Source organism: Mauremys reevesii, linkage group 2 (genome assembly GCF_016161935.1).
Source record: "Mauremys reevesii isolate NIE-2019 linkage group 2, ASM1616193v1, whole genome shotgun sequence".
Lineage (NCBI taxonomy): Eukaryota > Metazoa > Chordata > Testudines > Geoemydidae > Mauremys > Mauremys reevesii.
Window position 1 is genome coordinate 221,020,984 of NC_052624.1, and position 22,969 is coordinate 221,043,952.

The following is a 22,969-nucleotide window of genomic DNA, read 5'->3' on the forward strand; positions in this document are numbered from 1 at the left end:
CCTGCCCTCCTAGTCCTTGGGAGCGCAAATGCGTCCCTCCGCCCCCGCATGAACCGAGAAAGGTGTGTGAGCCCGGAATCCCCGGATCTAAACACCTCCCACGAACTCCCACGAACTGGGACCTCCCCCCAGGAACCAGAAAAGGGGCCCCCTTAAGTCTTTGCTCCCCTCCATGAACTGGGAAAGGGGCTTGAACTCCCTTGAACTAGGGTGACCGGATATCCCAATTTTATAGGCACATTCCTGATTTTTGGGTATTTTTCTTATATACGCACCTATTACCCTCCACCCCGTGTCCTGATTTTTCACATTTGCTGGCTGGTCACCCTACTTTGAACCATGCCTGCAGATGCTCCACCGGAGCCGTGGGACCAGCGGACCCTCCGCAGGCACGTCTGCAAGAGGTCCACCGGAGCCGCAGGACCGGCGACGGGCAGAGCGCCCCCCACAGCGTGCCGCCATGCTTGGGGAGGCGAAATTGCTAGAGCCACCCCTGGCAGGAAGGTGTGGTGGTGAATTGTAAGTTCAATTTTTATTGCAGTCAGAGATCATGGATAAAACAGATCATAAAATGCAAAAAGTGTTGGCTTGTTTTAAACAAATATCACATAAATAACACTGTTCTGCCCTTCAGCATTTAGACACAGAATGGGTGTCAAAACTGAACTAATACGGGAACAGATTAAACTAAAGGAGTAGCAAGTAAAGTTTCCTATTTCTTCTGGGTTCTTCCGGGTCCTTCTGGACACTGGGAACTCCCCCAGAGCAGTACTCGCAGCAGGGCCACAAAAAGATTTCTGGTACAGGCTCATGATGAGCTACCTGCCAGAAGGACGCAGAAGCCACCCTCCAAGTGAAAACTCCACAGATGCTTGTATATGTACCTATGATGTCGAGTGAAGGTTTGTTTAGATGGGTGTGCTCCCTGATATTGCAAATACTGGAGTAAAAACAAAAGTTCTGACTTTTTATGAGTTATAAAACCTAGCACTGGGGGCCATAAGTCTTTGCTAGTAGCACAAGGCAAACAAATGGGAAAGAGGGTTAAGCTTATACCTCTCTCCCCTTCTCTCCTCTCCATGAACTGGGAAAGGAGTTTCAGCCTCTGAAAGCCACAACACACACACCACCCTCTGCACCAGGAAAAGAGGATCAGCCTTGTTAGCACATAGGCTAGAAGTCCATAAATTGTTATGAAATTATTCTAAGGGACTATTGTCATGTAAGCCTACCCATCCCAGCATCCCACAGAGTTATGGCAAGAGACTAAAAGCAAGCATGATTTTGGCTTTATTAAGCTTATACTGCTTATAGAATGAAATTGTAAGACCTATTTTTGTAACCTATTTTCATGATTGCAAAGGTATTTTTAAAGCATAAGTGGTTGTTAGAATCTGATTGGTTCTATCTGAATATCAAATTATGAAGTGATAATGGAAGCCACAACAAAGGGAAATAATGGAACATTATCAACAGACGAACTTTGTATTACAGAATGAATGATGCATAGGATGTTTCAGCACAACATGAAATGATACAATAGAACCTCAAAGATACAAACACCAGAGCTATGGACTGACTGGTCAACCACACACCAGCGGTGACCAAAAAAAAAAAAAACCCAAACACTGTACTGTGCCTGTATTGCATCTTAAAGGTAGTGTTGGAGAAAATCATAGTCCTCACTTTCTGGTTGGGTGCAGCAAAGTCAGATATTTTATTCTCAAGCAATTGCATAGAGGGAGAGAGTGCACTAGGACACAGGGTTTCCCCCTCCTAGGCAGGTCTCTCTACAGGTAAACAATTACAGCAAGCATTTATACCTTTATTACAAACAATAATAAGCAACACCACACAGACAATAATAAGCAACAGCTGCATTTTGTTTATACGTAGGTCATCCTGATAACTTTTTTTCTCACTTATTTAGACTCTAGTCTACATTCCATGTTTATCTACACAAGGTCGCAACAACTTCTCACACAGTTCTTTCCCACTCGCCTCACACAATCCTCGCTTCTACAAATCTCGCGTTATTAGGGTTACAGCTAGCCTGACTCTTGCTAACAGAGACTGTCATGCATTGAAATCCCCTTCAAATCCCTGTCAGTTCTTTCTCTACTTCCACAGTAGGCACATCTGGGCTGCCTGTGTACCCCCTCCGCCCATGGGGCAGCCACTTACAGCTAGGAGGTACTGCACTGCCAGCCCAAGACAGCCCGAGCCAGTAGAGCAGGAGGAGTGCTGGGGTCTGCTCTGCTTTTCTATAAGCCGTGGGCACCGTTTCCATCTCCCCCTCTCCCCTAGCCCTGGGGTTGGGAGGGCGCACTGTTTCTACCCCCTCTCCCCTGGCCCAGTAGGGGATACGCTTGCAAACTCAGTCCGACTGACCCCAAGAAAGAAGCTGCCTGGAAGGAAGCTGCTGGTTCTGAGGGGGAAGCTGCTGCTGGAGCCTGGCCTGGAGCTTGAGCTCCTGGAGCTGGAGCCAAAACTGCATTTTGTTCAGAATTATGAACATCTCCATTCCCGGGGTGTCCGTAACTCTGAGGTTCTGTTGCAGGTTAAAAAGTGTTATGCAGCTAACTACATAACCTATTATTGTCTTGTTAATCAGGCCAAAAAGAATGTATCTTTGCACGTATGTTAAGTTGGAAACTTGGAGCCAATGCTATCTGGACTGCAAGGGTGACGGTGATTGGATGATGTTGATGTGTAACTAACCACAAAGTGTAGAATGAGATCTTTTTTTTAAAAAAAGTGATCTTTTATATAGCCTTATAGCCCATGTGAGTCAGGGTGAGCTGCTGACTGGCCTCCAGACTGGTTGGTGAGCACCATCTTTCTGTACATGCTGTACCTGGTGTACAGTAAAACCTCAGAGTTATGAACACCAGAAATACAAACGGACTGGTCAACCACACACCTCATTTGGAACCAGAAGTATACACACAGGTAGTAGCAGATACTGTACTGTATTTGCCTTTCTGGTTTTTTTTTGGGGGGGGGGGGGAAAGGGGTATTATGTTAAATGTAATCTACCAAAAAATAAAGGGAAAGCTTTTAAAAAGAGATTTGACAAGGTAAGAAAACTGTTTCTGTGCTTGTTTCATTTAAATTAAGGTGGTCAAAAGCATCATTTTTCTTCTGCATAGTAAAATTTCAAAGCTGTATTAAGTCAATGTTCAGCTGTAAACTTTTGAAAGAGCAACCATAATGATTTGTTCAGACTTAGGAACATTTCAGAGTTATAAACAACCTACATTCCCAAGGTGTTCATAACTCTGAGGTTCTACTGTAGTAAGAAAAATCTGACGTAATAAACCAAGTTGAACTTACTATTTGACATAGTAAGTTGCGATCTGGAAGCCTACTTTCGCCGTCTCCGACTCAAAGAATACTTCCAGGACAACACTGAACAGCGCACTGATACACAGTTACCCTCCCACCAACAGCACAAGAAGAAGAACTCCACATGGACTCCTCCTGAGGGTCGAAATGACAGTCTGGACCTATCCATTGAATGCTTCCGCCGACGTGCACAGGCAGAAATTGTGGAAAAACAACATCGCTTGCCTCACAACTTAAGTCGTGCAGAACGCAATGCCATCCACAGCCTCAGAAACCATCCTGACATTATAATCAAAGAGGCTGATAAAGGAGGTGCTGTTGTCATCATGAACAGGTCTGACTACCAAAAGGAGGCCGCCAGACAACTCTCCAATACCAAATTTTACTGGCTACTTCCCTCAGATCCCACTGAGGAATACACTAAGAAACTGCACCATCTACTCAGGACACTCCCTACACTAGCACCGGAACAAATCAACGTACCCTTAGAACCCCGACCAGGGTTATTCTATCTACTACCCAAGATCCACAAACCCGGAAATCCTGGACGCCCCATCATCTCTGGCATTGGAACTCTCACTGAAGGACTGTCTGGATATGTGGACTCTCTACTCAGACCCTATGTTACCAGCACTCCCAGCTATCTCCGTGACACCACTGATTTCCTGAGGAAACTACAATGCATTGGTGACCTTCCAGAAAACACCATCCTAGCCACCATGGATGTAGAGGCTCTCTACACAAACATCCCACACACTGATGGAATACAAGCTATCAGGAACAGTATCCCTGATGATGCCACAGCACAACTGGTTGCTGAGCTCTGTGCCTTTATCCTCACACACAACTATTTCAAATTTAATGACAATATATATCTCCAGATCAGTGGCACTGCTATGGGCACCCGCATGGCCCCACAATATGCCAATATTTTTATGGCCGACCTGGAACAACGCTTCCTCAGCTCCCGTCCACTCACGCCCCTTCTCTACCTACGCTACATTGATGACATCTTCATCATCTGGACCCATGGGAAGGAGACTCTGGAAAAATTCCACCATGATTTCAACAGCTTCCACCCCTCCATCAACCTCAGCCTGGACCTATCTACACGGGAGGTCCACTTCCTAGACACCACGGTGCAAATAAGTGGTGGTCACATTAACACCACCCTATACCGAAAACCTACCGACCGCTATGCCTACCTTCATGCCTCCAGCTTCCATCCCGGGCACACCACAAGATCCATTGTCTACAGCCAAGCACTGAGGTACAACTGTATCTGCTCTAACCCCGCAGACAGAGACCAACACCTAGAAAATCTCCACCAATCATTCTCAAGACTACAGTACCCACACGAGGAAATAAGGAAACAGATCAACAGAGCCAGATGTGTACCCAGAAACCTCCTTCTGCAAGACAAACCCAAGAAAGAAACCAACAGGACTCCACTGGCCATCACATACAGTCCCCAGCTCAAACCCCTCCAACGCATCATCAGGGATCTACAACCCATCCTGGACAATGATCCCACACTCTCACAGGCCTTGGGTGGCAGGCCAGTCCTTGCCCACAGACAACCTGCCAACCTGAAGCATATTCTCACCAGCAACTGCACACCACACCATAGTAACTCTAGCTCAGGAACCAACCCATGCAACAAACCTCGATGCCAACTCTGCCCACATATCTACACCAGCAACACCATCACAGGACCTAACCAGATCAGCCACACCATCACCGGTTCATTCACCTGCACGTCCACCAATGTAATATATGCCATCATATGCCAGCAATGCCCCTCTGCTGTGTACATCGGCCAAACTGGACAGTCTCTAAGGAAAAGGATAAATGGACACAAATCAGACATTAGGAATGGCAATATACAAAAACCTGTAGGAGAACACTTCAACCTCCCTGGCCACACAATAGCAGATGTTAAGGTGGCCATCTTACAACAAAAAAACTTTAGGACCAGACTTCAAAGAGAAACTGCTGAGCTCCAATTCATCTGCAAATTTAACACCATCAGTTTAGGACTAAACAAAGACTGTGAATGGCTTGCCAATTACAGAACCAGTTTCTCCTCCCTTGGCTTTCACACCTCAGCTGCTGGAACAGGGCCCCATCCTCCCTGATTGATCTAACCTCATTATCTCTAGCTTGCTTCTTGCTTGCTTATATATACACACCTGTCCCTGGAAATTTCCACTGCTTGCATCCGAAGAAGTGGGTATTCACCCACGAAAGCTCATGCTGCAAAACTTCTGTTAGTCTATAAGGTGCCACAGGATTCTTTGCTGCTTCTACAGAACCAGACTAACACGGCTACCCCTCTGATACTATTTGACATAGAGTGACCAGATGTCCCATTTTTAAAGGGACAGTCACATTTTGGGGGACTTTTTTTAAAAATTGGTGCCTATTACCCCCCACCCTCTGTCTCATTTTTTCACAGATGCTATCTGGTCATCCTAATTTGACATGTCACAGATTAAGAAACTGAACAGAATCCATCATGCATTTATTTACAGCCCCTCACATCCACTATCCCTAGCCCACAACATGAACTGGAAGAGTAACCTCAGCTCCCTCAAACTTGCAACCCCTCCATCCCCAGCATGAACTAAAAAAAGGGTCTCAGTCTGTCCCCCTTTGCTTTCCTCTCCTCTCCACACATTTGGAAAGGTGCCTCAGCACCTTACAACCGCTACACCACTCCCACCCAGAATGAGAGAACCTGCATTGAGAGTCATTAGTTTCTGATAGCAGCATGAGATATCTTGCTTCTAGGGCACAGCTCTAGATGAAGCAAGGAGAGGAAAGAAAATAGTCACAAATATTACTTCTTTTTAGAGAGTGTCTTAAAACTACTAAAACCTTGCCAGTGCAATTAACACAGAGAAGAGGGTTTAAAAAAAAAGAGAGAGAGAGGGAAACAAGTTACTCGGCATTGACAGGGTTCTTTGACCAACTGGATTCCTCTGCTGGAAGTGACATAGGAGAAATTAACTTCCCATGCTGTAAAATTCTTAGAAAGAAACATTGTTGACTTAGCTGATAAAAACCAAAAATGAATGGATTAACAGCCACAGCTGCTTTTCTCCCCTTGCTCAGATCACAAGAGGAAATAAGATACTTGTGTTTGGACTCAGAGAGTAGGTGAACATTTATCAAAAGGGCCCTCCTGACTGGAGAAAGGCTTCCTTGGCTGGATGATTCTCCAAGGTCTGGATGATTGTGTTTATTTTGTTCATTAGGTGTGATTTTTAATTGCATACAATTGGATAAAAGGAGACCTCTAACACCCAAATACCTTTGTTTAGATTTTTTTGAAAGGTGGCAAAAAACTATTTAAATAAAAACTTGGCCCCCTGTATTGCTAACCTCAAGCATTCAAAAATAGTGAATCAGGTATCCCAAAATCACAATTGTCTTAAAAATCCATGAGATTTTAAAAACATAATACATTTTTACTTCCTTTCTTTTTGACTGCTGCTTTCAGAGCTTTTAGGTTGCACTCCTGTCCTTGGAATCTATGAAAATGTGACCAAGAAACCATTCTGAAGATCTAGTCTGATGTCTTGCATTATACTCGTCACAGAACTATAAGGCATGTTTTCTAATCCTTTAATCATCCTTGTGGCTCTTTTCTGAACCCTGTCCAATTTATTGACATCCTTCTTGAATTGTGGACACCAGAACTGGAGACAGTATTCTAGCAGCAGTCAAATTAATGCAAAATGTAGAGAGAAAATAACCTCTACTCCTATTCAAGATTCCCCTCTTTATGCATCCAAGGCTTGCATTAGCCCTTTTGGCCACAGCATCACATTGGGAGAACATAAGCAGCTGATTAACCCCCACAAGTCCCACATCTTTCAGAGAGTTACAGTTTCTCAGGATAGAGTCACCCATCCTGTAAGTATGGCCTAGATTTTTTATTCCTGGATGTATACATATACATTTAGCTGTATTAAAGCATATTATTTGCTTGAGCCCAGCTTACCGAGTGATCCAGATTTCTCTGTATTAGTAACATTTCCTCTTCATTATTTACCATTCCCCCAAATTCAGTGTTACTTGAAAACTTTGTCCGTGATGATTTTATGTTTTCTTCTTATTAAGCACAGGGCCAAGAACCGATCCTTGCCAGGCCTCGCTAGAAACACACACACTCAATTCCCCATTTAAAGTTACATTTTGAGACCCATCAATTAGCCAACTTTTAATAAATTTATGTGTCAGGTTAATTTTATTCTAGAATTTTAATCAAAATGTCATAAAGTACCAAGTCAGACACCTTAGAGGAGCTAACTATATTACATCAGCATTGCCTTTATCAACAAAACTTGTAAACTCATAAAAAAATAGCTATCAGTGTAGTGGGGCAGGGTCTATTGTCCATAAACCCGTGTTGATTGGCATGAACTATATTACCTTCTTTAATTCATTATTAACCAAGTCCCATACCAGCTGCTCCATTATCTTGCCCAGGATCGATGTCAGGCTGACAGGCCTATAATTGTCATCTCATTTACCCTTTTTACTGGCTTAATGGACAGGGGATACACAGTAGACATGAGACATTTTGATTTTTGTGAACCTTTTGGCACAGTCCTACTTGACATTCTCATAAGCAAATGAGGGAAATGCGGTCTAGGTTAAAATACTATAAAGTAGGTGCATGACTGGTTGAAAAACTATACTCAGAGAGCATTTATCAATGGTTCACTGTCAAACTGGGAGGGCGTATCTAAGTGGGGTCCCACAAGGGTCTGTCCTGGGCCCAGTACTATCCAGTTTTTTCATTAATGACTTGGATAATGGAGTGGTGCATATGCTTATAAAATTTGCTGAGGGTATTAAGAGGGGAAAGAAAACAAGTACTTTGGAGGACAAGATTATAATTCAAAAGGATCTTGATAAATTAGAGGATTAGTCTGAAATCCACAAGATGAAATTCAATAAAGCCATGTGCAAAGTACTACACTTAGGAAGGAAAAATCGAATGCACCAATACAAAACCAGGACTAACTGGCTAGGCAAGAAGTATTGCGTACAAGTATCTAGGAGTTACAGCAGATCACAAATTGAATATGAGTCAAGAATGTAATGCAATTGTGAAGAAAACTAATATTCTGAGGTGTGTTAACAGAAGTATCATATGTAAGGCACAGGAGGGAATTGTTCTGCTCTTCTTTAGCTGAGGCCTCACCTGTGCTAAGTAATGTGTCCTGTTTGGGGCAACACATTTAAAAAAACATGTGAACAAAGAATGTAGGTCAGACTTACCCAATGGGGAACTCTATCCTGAGAAGCAGTGACTAGTACTGGGTTTAAAATGGCACCGCTGGCGCCATGGTGCCGGGCCCAGGCTCCAAAGGGGCCCTGGCCCACTCTGCTTCGGCTGCAGTCCAAGGCCCACCAGCTCTTCTCCACTCCCCTGTCTCTTCCACACCTCCTCCCCCGAGCGTGCCACATTCCCGGCCCTCTTACTCCCAGCGCTTCCCCTGCCGCCGAACAGCTGTTTGATGGCGCTCCTGGAGGGAGGGAGAGGAGCGGGGCCGCAGCGTGTTCGAGGGCAAGGTGGAGACGAGGCCGAGCAGGGCCTTGGGGAACGGGGTGGAATCGGGGCAGGGGTGGAGCAAAGGCGAGGCCCCTGCACTCCCCCTGCACATACCCCCTCCAGCCCCCTGCCGTGAGCCGCTCAGGGCTGGTGCTGGGGTGGGGCAGGGAGTAACCCCATGACCCCAGCCCCTTGCCCTGACTCCTGCATGCCTCCCCACCCCCACCCTGAGCACCAGACAGGAGCTCCTGCACCCCATTTCCAGTTCATTCCCTGGGGTCATCACATTTTTCTCTAAGCCCTTTGGCTCTTTGTCTGTCTCCAGATTGCTTTTTACTTTAGGCTGGATTTTCAGCTGGATTTTACTCCTAGAAGAATTTTGCACCACTGCATGTGTGCAGAAACATGCCCTTCCTCCGCCCTGCAGATTCTCTTTGCTTTCCTGTAGAAAAATGGTTTCTGTGGGGAAACAAAGAGAAGCTGCACCAGTGCTCACTCACGTTTGGGCACCTGGAAGGGTTGCTAACCCACCAGGATTGTCCTGCAGTCTCCAGGAATTAAAGATTAATCTTTAATTAAAGATTGTCATGTGATGAAATCTCCAGGAATTCATCCAACCAAAGTTGGCAACCCTAACACCCAGAGCAGCCAGGGAAGAGGGAAGTCACTGCGGGGGGAGGGGGGAAGCTGGGGTACCCTAACTTCCCAGGGACATTAGTCCCAACTTGGTGAGGAGGAGGATGACAGATTTCCTCCGCCCTCTCCCCTGCACAGAGCAGCTGGGTCTGGGTCAGATCAACCCCCAGAAACCTCCCCCGGCTGCAGGAAACTCTGAACCATGGCGGGAGGAGGTTTTACAAGGGGGTCTGGGTGCAGGGTGTGAGGCTTGTTGGGGTCGGGGTTATGGGAGTGGGAGTGAGCCAGTATGGGGTCCAGAGGTATGGTCGTTGGGCAGACAAGGGGAGCCACTCCCTGCATTGTGACCCCTCCTCCCCACTTCCTGGTCCCATTGCTCCTCAGCCTCAGGGGGAGGGGATACTGTATGGGGAACTGTTCCCCCTGTCCACCCAGCCCCTGTGCATCTGGATCCCTCTCCTTGCACCCATCCCCCCCTGCTGAGCCTCACCTCTCCGCACCCAGAACACCGCACTGAGCCACCTAAAACACACACCCCAAGCCTCACCCCCTGCATTGGGAGTCCCCCACACCCAGACCCCCAACCAGCTGCCCCCCTGCTGAGTCCCCCTGCACCCAAATCCTCCCCCTACTGACCCCTAACCACCTTCACAGACTCCGCTGCAGAGTCCCTTCCTGTTGCAGCCAGAATCCCCAATGAACACTTGTGCATCCAGGCCCTCCCACTGAGGTGCCTGCACCCAGACTGTGCCACACAGAACCCTGCTACTTGTGAGAATTCTGCACTACAAATTAAAAATTTGGTGCCAAAATTTTTAAAATTTGAAAATTATACAAAATTCTGCATATTTTTGTTGTCAAAATAACAGATGCTACTAAGTCAATTAACAAAGATGTATACAGTAATGATACATTTCATTAATAACAATAAAATTCATCCATATCCCAATAAGATATTTAAAACCACATGTATATACTTAATATACAGGTTGTTAGACCTGGCCAGGCTAATGGTCTTTATAATGTCTCTAGTCAATCGCATACTCAATTATTCATATATGGTATGTTGAAGTATTGTTGACTGGTCTGTTATGTATAACACAGTTTCTTTTCTTCTTCAGATGCTCAGAGGTTTCTTCACTGTGTATTGATATATTCTGGTGTCTCCATTCTGTGGGATGCCCCCTTAAACAGCTTAAGTTGATTAACATGAGATAAAACTGTTTTACATTTCCCTAATACGTGAAATATGGCTTTCTTATTTCTTATATAGCAGTATTCTTGAGATAAAAATAATATAAAGTAATAGAAACAATCTTAATATAACAAGGTAGGCAAATAATAAGGATTTTATCAAGTTTTAAATAAAAAGGTGGCAACTCGACTCATTAAATGTTTAATTATTTTGTTAACTTTTTTGTTTTCCAAAATACTTTCCTATAATAATTTTAACTGTACAAGATAAGATATTAAGAGCTTAAATACTATTTTGACACCATTCTTCTTTAATTGTAAGTTTGTCCTATGTCATGTACATTGTCTTGTGTTCTGTGTCACGTGACTAATTTGTTTTTATTTGCAACAAAAGTCAACTTTACAAATAAATTATCATTGAGTATAATGAGTGGTATCACACTTTTCAAATATTATGGTTGGGTTATAACCATAATACCACACTTTTTTTTTTTGCAGTGCTCAAAAAGGCCTCAGATATAAATACAGTAACTCCTCACTTAGGGTATGTCTGCACTATGGGATTATTCTGATATTACAGAAGCTAATTTTTGGAAACAGACTGTATAAAGTCGAGGGCACGCAGCCATACTAAGCACATTAATGTGGCGATGTGCATCCATGTACTGAGGCTAGTGTCGACATCCAGAGCATTGAACTGTGGGTAGCTATCCCATAGTTCCCACAGTCTCTCCCGCCCATTGGAATACTGAGTTGACATCCCAATGCCTGATGGGGCCAAAAATTTGTCACGAGTGGTTATGGGTAAATGTCGTCAGTCAATCCTCCCTCCGTGAAAGCAACGGCGGACAATCATTTCGCGCCCTTTTCCCTGGATTGCCCAGGCAGACACCATAGCATGGCAACCATGGAGCCCAATCAGCCTTTTTTCACTGTCACCGTATGTCTGTTGGATGTTGCTCATAGATGCGGTACTGCAGTGCTACACAGCAGCATCCCCTTGCCTTTGCAAGTTAGCAAAGACAGTTACCAGCTCCACTGTACCATCTGCTGCTTTGCAAGTTGACAATGACAGTTACCAGTCATACTGTACCATCTGCTGCTGTCATGGGTGCTCCTGGCCGGCCTCTGTGAGGTTGGTCGAGGGCGCCTGGACAAAAATGGTTATGACTCCTCTGGTCATTCTCTTCTTTAAGTTTTGTCTAATGGCGAGTCAATCCTGCCTAGAGTATCAGGCAAGCCTACTAAAGAACCAGAGAGGCAAATGGCTGCTCCGGGTCAGAGCCCCAGACATCCCACAGAAATGTTAAGCTGCATGCCATTCTAGGGAGTGCCCCTGCAACAACCACATCTGTTGCTTCTCTCCTCCTCCACCCCTCCTGGGCTACCATGGCAGGTATCCCCCCATCTGTGTGATGAAGTAATAAAGAATGCAAAGGGTGGGAGGGAGGGCAGTTGGCTTACAGCAAAGTAGAGCGAACCACCATTCTGCACTTACTCAGCCTCAGAGGTGAAAGTAAGTCGTTACGGTCCAGTACAGCGTGCCGGAAAGAACCAGTACACCGTGCTGGACCGCATCAGCTTCTGCAGCGGGGATTTAAAGGGCTCTGCGGGGAGCCCCGAGCCCTTTAAATTACAGCCTGCAGCTCCAGCGGCTGGGCTGGGGCCAGCATTTAAGCGCTCCTCCGAGCTTCCTGCCACGGCGGGAACCTCGGAGGTGCCCTTTAAATCCCGGCCCTGGCCACCTCCGGCGGCTGGGCTGGGACCGACATTTAAAGGGCTCCTCCAAGCTCCCCACTGCGGCAGGAAGCCCAGAGGAGCCCTTTAAATCTTGGCCTGCCACGGCGGCCGGGCCGGACAGCGGGAAACTTGGAGGAGCCCTTTCAATCCTGGCCCCTGACCCCGGACCAGGCCTGTAACTCCGGCGGCCAGGCTGGGGCCAGCATTTAAAGGGCTCCGCCAGGCTCCCTGCCGTAGTGGGGAGCTTGGAGGAGCCCTTTAAGTCCCAACTGTAGCTTTGGCAGCTGGGCTGGGGCTGGCATTTAAAGGACCTGGAGCTCCACGGCGGCTGTAGCCTCAGGCCCTTTAGTTGGCCCCGGGGGCTACCAGCCACCTCTGCAGCTGGGAGCCCCCTGGGTGATTTAAAGGCCCTGCGACTCCCAGCCACAGCTGGTGCCCCAGGGCCTTTAAATCTTGAGGCCACGCCTCTACCGGATGAGCCCCCTCCCCCTCTGGCCGTACCGGTAAGTCCTGTGAGTTACTTTCACCCCTGCTCAGCCTATAGCTGAAAATGGGAATCTCTGACAAGCACTAGGATAGAAGCACAGGCAGGACTGAATCTCCATTTGTGTGTGGGCCTTTGGTTGACACTGGTAAAATGCAAAATGTCCCAGGATATGTATGTTGGGGGACAGTTCTAAACGACAGCTTCGGTTTTTTTTATTTGCAGCAAAATGTAGAGGTCTATTATCTGATTGTGATTGTGAGCCCTGGTAACAAGGAGTAGGCGCAACCGCACGGTGCTGCTGACTGGGGAGAGCAGCCTGAGGCAGAAGCCTCCAGCTGGCATGATAGTCCAGGCAGGACTGAATCTCCATTAGACAAAACTTAAAGAAAATGACCTGGAGTCATTCCCATTTTTGCCCAGGCACCCCCGGCCGATCTCACTAAGGCCAGTCAGGAGCACTCACGGGATGACGATGATGGATACTAGTCCTACTGTACCATCTTCCGTCCGCAAGGGAAGGGAAGGGGATGCTGCTGTGTAGTGCTACAGCACCGTGTCTGCCGGCAGCATCCAGAACACACAGTGACATCGAAAAAAGGCGAGAAATGATTTTTTTCCCTTTGCTTTCACAGGGGGGCTGACGACATATACCCTGAACCACCTGTGACAATATTTTTGACCCTTCAGGCTTTGGGAGCTCAGCCAAGAATTCAAATGGTTTTCGGAGAGTGCGGAAACTGGAATAGCTACAGTCGTCAGTTGCCTCTCCCTCTGTGAGCGTCCATTTGATTCTTTGGATTTCTGGTACTCTTGTCTCAGCTCCTTAAGTTTCACTCAGCACTGTGTCGAGTCCCTGTTGTGGCCTCTGTGCATCATAGCCTTGGAGATTTTTTTCAAATGTTTTGGCATTTCGTCTATTGGAACGGAGTTCTGATAGAACAGATTCATCTCCCCATACAGAGATCAGATTCAGTATTTCCCATACGGTCCATGCTGGAGCTCTTTTTTGATTCTGGGACTGCATGGTCACCTGATCAGCTCTCCACGCTGGGCAAACAGGATATGAAATTCAAAAGTTTGCGCGGCTTTTCCTGTCTACCTGGCCAGTGCATCCGAGTTCAGATCGCTTTCCAGAGCGGTCACAATGGTGCACTGTGGGATAGCTCCCGGAGGTCAATACCGTCAAATTGCAGCCACACTAACCCTAATTCGAAATGGCAATACCGATTTCAGCGGGAGGAGTACAGATATCGATATTAAGAGCCCTTTATATTGAAATAAAGGGCTTTGTTATGTGGACAGATGCATAGTTAATGTGGTTTAACGCTGCTAAATTTGAGATAAACTCGTAGTGTAGACCAGGCCTTAGTCGTCCCAGTTAACATTGATCAGCAATGTAGCAACGAAACAATTAGAGAACATGCTCGTTTAAAGTTGTGCAATGTTCCCTTATAACATTGTTTGGCAGCTGCCTGCTTTGTCCACCGCTTGCAGGAAGAACAGCCCATTGGAGCAAGCTGGTGGGGGCTTGGAACCAGGGTGGATCGACAGCCCCCCATCAGCTCCCGACTCCCCTAAGTTCCCTGTGCGGCAGCTGCCCAGCAGGATATCAATTGCTGGCAGTTCAACTGTCCCTCCCCGCACTGCCCTGTGCTGCTCCTGCCCTCTGCCTTGGAGCTGCTCCCAGGAGCCTCCTGCTTGCTGGGGGGGGGGGGGGATGAGGAGGGCTAATGTCAGAGTGTCCCCCTGCTCCTGCCCCCCACTTACCCTATCTCCATGGAGGAGAGGGGGACACAACAGGGCTCAGGACAGAGGGCGTTTGCTGGCAACAGCCGCTGTCTCCACTTGCTGTTCTACTTAAAATGGCAACGTACTTAAAGTGGGGTCAGCGTACTTAAAGGGACAATATGCATCTCTCTGTCACAGAGTGTGTGTCTGTCTGCCATGCTGTCTTCTCTCCCTCCATTTGTGCTGCCTTGTAGAGTGTGAGGCTACATTAACACAATGTGTTAACCCTTGAGGGCTCAGTCGAGTACTAGTTCATCATTTAGCAGTAAGGCATTCCCTGGGAAATATCCCACCCTCTGACGCCACCAGCTCAACCAAGCTTCACAATCATCAGTGCTGTGTACGGTATTAAATTATTTAAAAGTGTGTGTGTGTGTGTGTGTGTGTGTGTGTAAAAAATAAATAAAATCTTCTGCCTGGTGAAAATTTTTTCCCTGGAATCTAATATCCCCCTCCACCCCTTTTACATTAATTCTTATGTGGAAATTGGAGTCACTTAACATCGTTTTGCTTAAAGTCATTTTTCAGGAACATAACTACAACATTAAGTGAGGAGTTACTGAATATGTACATATAATTTATCTCAATAATTCAATTGCAGTTTTTTAAAATTAATAAAATGTTTTTTGTTCAAAGAAAAAAACTGTAAGGGAAAAATCTCAACATTAATGCAAAGGCAATATTGATAAAATCATAACTTTTTTTGCTATTTCTAAATTTATTTGCACCTTTATTAAATGTTAAAATACAGTTAAGTGTGTTATAGCCAAAATGTCTCCTCATCTCTCTCTCATCTGGTGTGGACATGGGCTGTCTTTCTCCTATCAACAATTGGAAACAGACCAAACACCAACCTTTTCTAATGGTGACGCCCTCTATAATCAGCTCCCCACAGTTTGCTCCTAATGCTACACAAGATCTAACTTTTATGTCAGAATAATGTCTGCTGTCATCTGGTTTAACAATCTCTAATCAATTTCTCTCAGGATAATGAACCTCTTAATTTCCTTTTCTTTTATTATTTGGATTGAAGTTGCCAGACAAGATGAGAGAGAGTTTTTAAGGCAGTGATATGATTGAATGATTGATACATGTAGTTTGCAGTCTCTTGTACTTTTAAGAAAACTACAGTTTTTCTTCCCACAAGTTACAATAACAGTTTTGAATATTTAACAATATTTAAATACACTAGTCTTCTTTCTGATGTTTATCAAATCGTTCCAACAGAGCTCTTAGTATACTTCCTGGTAGTTTTTGGTGTCTGTCTCTTAGTTTTTCAATGGCAATCTTTGTCTGTTAAGAGAAAGAAAGAGGGGGAAACCTTTTATATTTCAAGAATCACCACTTCAGTCATCATTCTCTTCTAGTTTTCCCAAGGATGCTACAGGTATACATAAAACTCTGTGGAAAATGTTGTGAGAGGAGAGGGCAGGAAGGGTAAATCCTTCACAAGATCCCATGAAGCTCATGCTGAGGGATAGTCTCATTCCCACCCACCAGTGTATTTTTCCTTGTGATAACCAAGCATACAAAGCAGCTAGATCTACATATGCAATAGTGCCATGGAAATGTTAGCTCACTACCACCCCATCTTGCAAACCCTGAGGCACATGAATAACTCAGGAGATTAGAATCAGAGGGGTAACCGTGTTAGTCTGGATCTGTGAAAAGCAACAAAGAGGCCTGTAGCACCTTTATAGACTGACAGATGTTTTGGAGCATAAGCTTTCGTGGGTGAATACCCACTTTGTCAGATGCATGTGTTTCATTAGCTTCAATAGGACTACATATTTGATTGAAATTATTCACTTGTATTTGCAGGTTTGAGCCCTTAAACTGAAAGTGTGACTTGATATAATTTAATATTTAAGTTTGACACTTTTTTTGCAACTGGAGTTGTGGTAAAGATCTTTTAACTAAGCTATCACATCGGAATAGGCTTTCCACAGTAAAACCTCTGCTGCAAGATGTAGAAGGTAGTTTCCCCCTTCAAAAACAGCTCTTACCTTTTTCAAAACCTATTTTAAATGTTTACCATCAAATCATTAAATAAAATGAGAGGTTTAGGATGTAAAACCCTGTTTTTTCAGGCATGTTAAATCACATCCACTGTAATTTTTGCTTAGACTGCCTCTGCCCAAAGTTAAATTTTAGGAACCTACCAGAATGTGTGTGTTCAATGTGATGTTTATCAAATAGTACTGTCAGCTATTCATCAGCAATTTAAATTCACAGGACAACTTAATCTGGGATAAACAGTAATCTCACCTCACGAATGGCATGAAGTTTCACTAACAGCCACTCCTGCAAACTCCTGGATTTAGAGTCAAGCTCTGTCCCTTTCTCAAGCATCCTCATTATTGAAAGATTTTGCAGGTCAAATTATGCCTTCAGATACACCTTTGCAATCCCACAGTCATCAAAGAGGAGACCACTGAAATCCTGCTGCTTCAGCTTTATGCAAGAGTGCCCCTTTACCAAGCAAATACAGGAGGAGAACATGGAAACCTCCTTAAGTCCAGGAGCTGATTTGTCATTTTGCCTAAGTAAATCTTCTACCCTTTCCCCTTTGAAAAGAAGTCACTCCTTCCTTTTTAGACTTCTCTTTGGCCTCTGCATCTATCTTACAGGACAGAACAAGGTGATGATTAGATGATTTGTTCTCTGGAAATTTTTAAAAGGGCAAAATATGTGTTTTCCCCTTGTCCCTGGCTTTTCTCATTGTACACTAAGGATGCCCTTCTCCTCTGTGGTGGTGGTCAGGGGGAAGGAGAGACAGGACGTTGATGATGTGAATCTAAGGGAAAACAAATGCTTCTATGAACTTGTAAGTGGCTGAAATCATCTTTATGCAGGTGGGGGAATCTAACTGCTCCTGTATTCCCAGGTCCAAATAAGTGGCTCAGTCTGGAACTCGGGAGCAGAAAAGGTATTTTGCTCCTTCAGGAAGTCAGTTTTAGAAACTGCTTTGTGCAGTTCCTCAACTTTCTTCTATCCATGTAAGCATTTATGCTGCACTTATCACTATAGAATCAAAAGATACCACAAAATAGAAAAGGATTAAAAAACCAAGAGGAAAGAGGCAATAATTGTACAGTCCTTCTGGCCCCCACCGAAAAAGATTACAGGAGCTGCCTGAGGGCAAGGAGCTATGATGCAAGACATCACCTCTGCTGCCCCCAAGCCTTGTGGCTAACGACTTACCTCTGATGAAGCGAAGCAGACAAAGGCTTTGCAAGGGAATCTGTGGTTTGGGGTGTAGGCTACAGGGAAGCTTATCCCTTCTTGATGGCTGTGGAATGCCTATATAGCTATTCTGCACTTCCTCCTTGCATTAATACACTTGCCACATAGTTTCCAGATTCCAGACAACCCAACAGGGTAAGTCTTTTCTTCCCTATTGTACTGAGTATAATTTGGGTGGGGCCGGGGAGAGACGGTGGGGGGAGAGCGGGGGGGGGGCGGGGCTGGGAGAGGCAAAGTCTGGGAGGGAAGAATACAGGAGCACTGTTCTTTTCAGGTTTCTACACTCATTCTCTAAGATGTTAAAGAGGAGACTTGGCAGCCATGGACCATTAAAAACTCCTATAGTATTGCTGGGGAGGTCGTGCTCACTGTTTGCCCTGAACGACTTCCTGAATGAGCTACTAGTCAAGAAAGTGCAGTGAGGGAACTGTATCTGACCTCCAAATTTAATCACTTGCAACCAAAAAAATAAATCATATATTAACTATGCCCCTTCTCATGCCCCAAAGCACAGCAAGGTATTTTTTTATATTAACATCACCACAAAAATAAAACCAGTCTACTGAGGTTGTCTACCTATCCCTGACCACACAGTAGTGCTGTTCCTATTTGGAGATGAAGAACTGTATGTGGCAGAGCATAGGTGAGGAGTCTAATAGGAATAAGAGCAGGTGATTAGGGTTAGGAAGATTGTGTTAGCTCTCCACTTCCCACTGTGTTCCACAGTTTTCTCCTCTCCCCTGTGGATCTCCCAGAGGAAGAACTTCATGCTAACTTGATGAGTCTCTCCTGGGTCATTCAGACCCACAGTCTTATCTGAGACGTGCCACTCCTGAGACTACAGATGTGTTTGGACTGAGGTCTGATATTGGAACCTAAGAAGTATTTTCACTCAGATCAAAATGAAATGAGAAGTATTATAATCAAGATACCAAGAGCCAACTTACCTTTTCAACTAGTTCCGTAGCTGTTATATTTGGATCATATGGAATGGGATCTCCAACGTATGTGCGAAGTTTGACTGGGAACCCTCCATACATAGGAATGAGTAGCAATCGAGACTTTTCATAGAACCACCTAAAAAACCCTGTGTATTAGAAAAAGGGGAGGGGAGATTTACATTTTGAGAGAGAACCTTAGAAGTCAGTAGAGTCCCTGAATCACAATGATGTCTGGACTGCAACTAACACATTTTAAATATTATGGGTGTTTGATGAAAGGCTACATAAAGTACGTAAAACAATATGCAGGCCACATAATCTTGAAAATTATTATCTACTCTTACATTACCTCCTGCATATTCATTATCAGGTTAAATGGGTCACCATGTAGAGAACAATTAAGGCTTAGTCCAATAAATACATATTCAGATTAGATAACCCAAGTGCACTTCAGTTTACATGACAGTTACTACAGTTAAAAGAGAAAAAAAGATTCAAAATAATTCATAAGACTAGTATTTCCCAGAAACAATTGATTTTGAAAATAAAAATAAAAGAAAACTCCAAGAATTTGAAAAGATGCATATAAAGTAAATCATACCTATTTTTCCAAATGTCCTATATCCTTCCCGAATATTCTGTGTAAACAAAGGGATGATGGGCTATGAAATGAGAAAAAAGAAGTGGTCAGACTTTGGTAAGTTCAGCCTCCGTTTTTGTTTTAAATATTTCATCATCTCTGTAGAGAGGCATTCTGCATCTGTATCATGTGGTTGTAGTCTACTTTACCATCCTATTAAATCGAAATGAAACTGATAAGTTATCATGACTAGAAACTCAAAAGGAGTCGCAAGTTTGTCAGGAAAAACTACAGCTAGTTATGTACCAGGTGAGGCTCCATTTTCTGAGATTTCTTAGAACCTATGTCACATGTTGCTGTTATCAGGATGAACACCAAAACAACACTGACAGGAAAACATTCAGAAGCAGAACAAATAATTTCACAGATATCAGAATTATTGGTTTCATGAGTTTTCTCAGCATTTTTTTCCCATTGCCTAAGAAGTCAGAGTACTAGTGAGTTAGACAAAAAATAAAAAAAATCATCCACACATATTATTTTGGTAACAAAATCTTGCAAAAGTTCTATAGACTATGCAATGTAAGAGTCCCACTTTTACTATGAAACACCTGCAAATCTTGGGAAAGGGGAAAAGAAAGGATGATCATACGTAACTGAATGTTTCCTTTCTAATGCCTTTAATACCAAATGGTTTTAAGAAACTGTAATTTCTCAGAAAATTATTTCCCCTCAAATATGATGGAGATTATTGTCTCTCTGACACACATACTGAGCTAGTATAGGTCACATCACGTCACAGCAGAGGTTCTTCCTAAATAGGGTGACCAGATATCCCGATTTTTGGGTCTTTTTCATATATAGGCTCCTATTACCCCCCACTCCCTGTCCCGATTTTTCACATTTGCTGGTTGATCACCCTATTCCTAAATCTTATGTGGTGACAGTGTCTTCATTATTGTTGTTATAGATCGAGTGCCAACCATGTACAGGCATGGTACAGAACTCTGCTTCCCCTTCAGTTCCTATCCCAAGAGGTTTATCAGAGATATGAATCAGAGCAGAGGTTCTTAAACTTTTTTACAGTATAAACCACATCTTAACAGAGAGTGTAATTCCTGTGAAACATCCCTACAACAACTGCTCAGAGAGAAAAGTAATAATAGTTTAAAAATAACTAAACAAAGTCACACTATCTGAACTTGCTTTTCATTTAATCTTGTCATCATGCCATCTGTTCCAAATCTCTCGCTCCTCCTGACTAGGCTTCTCTGTCATTAGGTCACCTTCTTTTCTCACTCTGTGTAACATCTTGTCCCCCTCTCTCCTGCAAATATTGCCTGGCTCCATTCCACCACTGATGGCTGGAGGCCTATTTTTCTACTTCCAGGTCCTCGCCTGCCTGCAGTTCCACTCCTGCTGGTAGTTCTGGTCACAGAAAGCAGCTCCCATTTCCTCTCCTCTTCTTCGGAAGCAGCAGCCCATAGTGGAGACAGCTAAGATGACGACTCCTTCTTTCCTTCTGCTTTTATTTCTTTAAAATGTATCTCTTTCAACTCATATCTATACAGTTTATAGAAATTTGACTAACAACAGAGAGGAAGGATGATGTTCCCTGGACCACGTTTCATATTCCAAGACACATTGAACTTGTGCATTAATCTTGCTCTTCACCTTTCTTCTGTTAACAGCTCTATTCTTCATTAGACAAACAAAGCTGCAGTAAAAAATATAAGCCAGAATACCATATGCTGGATATTGTAACACCTACGTGACAAAATGCTACCTGTAGCACCCTGATCACAGAGGTCGCTGCAGCACAGAAAAGCACTGCTGACTTAACTGAAAGACAATAACCCATTTCTGGTGGGAGGATTTCTGACACCTGGGTGCTTACTTGGGCTAATGAGATAATTGGCTCAGTAATTGGGAGGAACAGGAAGCATGGGAGCTCAGAGAGTGACCATGAGGAGAAGAAGGTTGTGTGTTAGTCTCCTCCTGCTGAATACCTGTGTCATGTTCTGTTTTGCTTGGGAACCGAAGAATAAATGTACAGATGGTGAAAGGGAAACAGCATGGGTGAGTTTCTGACAGAGACCATGAAAACAGTCTGGGCAGTACTGCCCACTGGGTAGCTGAAGAGGCACCTTGTGACAACCTATTGTACCTATTGTACATCAAAAAACAACCGTACACCTGAGGAATTCTTCATTCTACTCCACTGATATAATATTGAATTTATTGTAACAAGTCACTCTGTCCCCTTTCCTCTTTTGGGAAGGGAATCTACAATCTTTTTTAAAATTTAAAGTTAAAAGTCCAATGCTCCATTTCCATCACATGCCCTATGCTGCATAACCAGTCACTACAAGGTAGGGGGAGACTCATAACTTCCATGTTCTTACTATAGTATATTTGCCTGCTAGAAAAAACAGCCCAATCCTCTTTTGCACCAGTTCTTCCTAAAGCTGGCTTAACCAACCACATGTGGAGTTCCTCTGCCTATGAGGATTCCTTGGGTGACCCAGAGACATCAGAGCAGCTCTCATTACACCTTCTTCTCCAACCCCGAGCATGGGGGAGGATGGATAGCTAGGGAAAAGGAAGCATGACCAGCAGGTGTCTACATCCTGGAGATCCATGGGTGCCGTTATGGTCCCTTGAGGCCAAGGGCTGCCTACTTAAAATAGAGCATCCTCAAAGTGTCACTAACGCTGAGGCCCAGTAGCCCCCCAGGGTCAGGAGAGTACCAAGGTAATAAATCTACCTTGGCACCTCTCATGTTGAGATGCACTGAGCACAGATCAGAAACAGCCAAAGATCTGGGCCAAAATTTTTATGAAAGGTTTTCAGATTTTGCATTTAAGTTGCTATTGTTTATTCCTACACGTGCCTCCTGCAGGGAGAACTTACCATTTCTCAGTCCATTAATGTTTTTGGTATCGTTTATCATTTTCTGTCAATAATTCTGTATTTTCAGGTAATGCTAAATTATATTTTCTAAGTCTCCTTCCACACTGCACTACTTATGTGGCAGTAATTTCAGGGACAACAGTCTTACAGGGGTATATTATGGAGACACAGACAGTAGGGCATCTACTCAGTTTTCCACTTAAAGCAAGGATTCAACCTGTATGCTTTGTATGAAGAACTCCCAAATTTACAGCATGTAACTGTGACGAAAGATTGGGTTTTCTGAGTCTTCAGGTCAATCTGGTAATTTATAAAATGAGAAAATAATTAAAAATGGGCCCTTTAAGAAATTTTTTTTTAGTCCCCTCCACTAAAAAAAAAAATGTGTTAGTACTAACCCTTTACATTTTTGAGATGGAAAAACAGGAATTCTCAAAATTGTAGAAGCAGTAGAGATCTCCAACAGCCCACACAAGGGCATGCTTTGATACAATAATATTGTTAATAGCAACTGTATTCATCATATT

General features: G+C 44.2%; 1 protein-coding gene across 4 annotated transcripts in view; it reads right to left on the reverse strand.

Annotated features, from left to right (window-relative positions):
• Positions 1–15,489: 15,489 nt before the first annotated feature.
• LOC120398263 (transmembrane protein 68-like) overlaps positions 15,490–22,969 on the reverse strand; it is a 35,321-nt gene continuing 27,841 nt past the window's right edge. For all 4 annotated transcript variants that reach the window (XM_039525517.1, XM_039525520.1, XM_039525519.1 and 1 more), the window contains exons 6-8: positions 19,551–19,611; positions 18,956–19,095; positions 15,490–16,055 (exon numbers count right to left, since the gene is read on the reverse strand). In XM_039525517.1, coding sequence (XP_039381451.1) covers positions 15,951–16,055; positions 18,956–19,095; positions 19,551–19,611 — 306 coding nt within the window. In that variant the 3' untranslated portion in view covers positions 15,490–15,950. The remainder of the gene's footprint in view (positions 16,056–18,955; positions 19,096–19,550; positions 19,612–22,969) is intronic.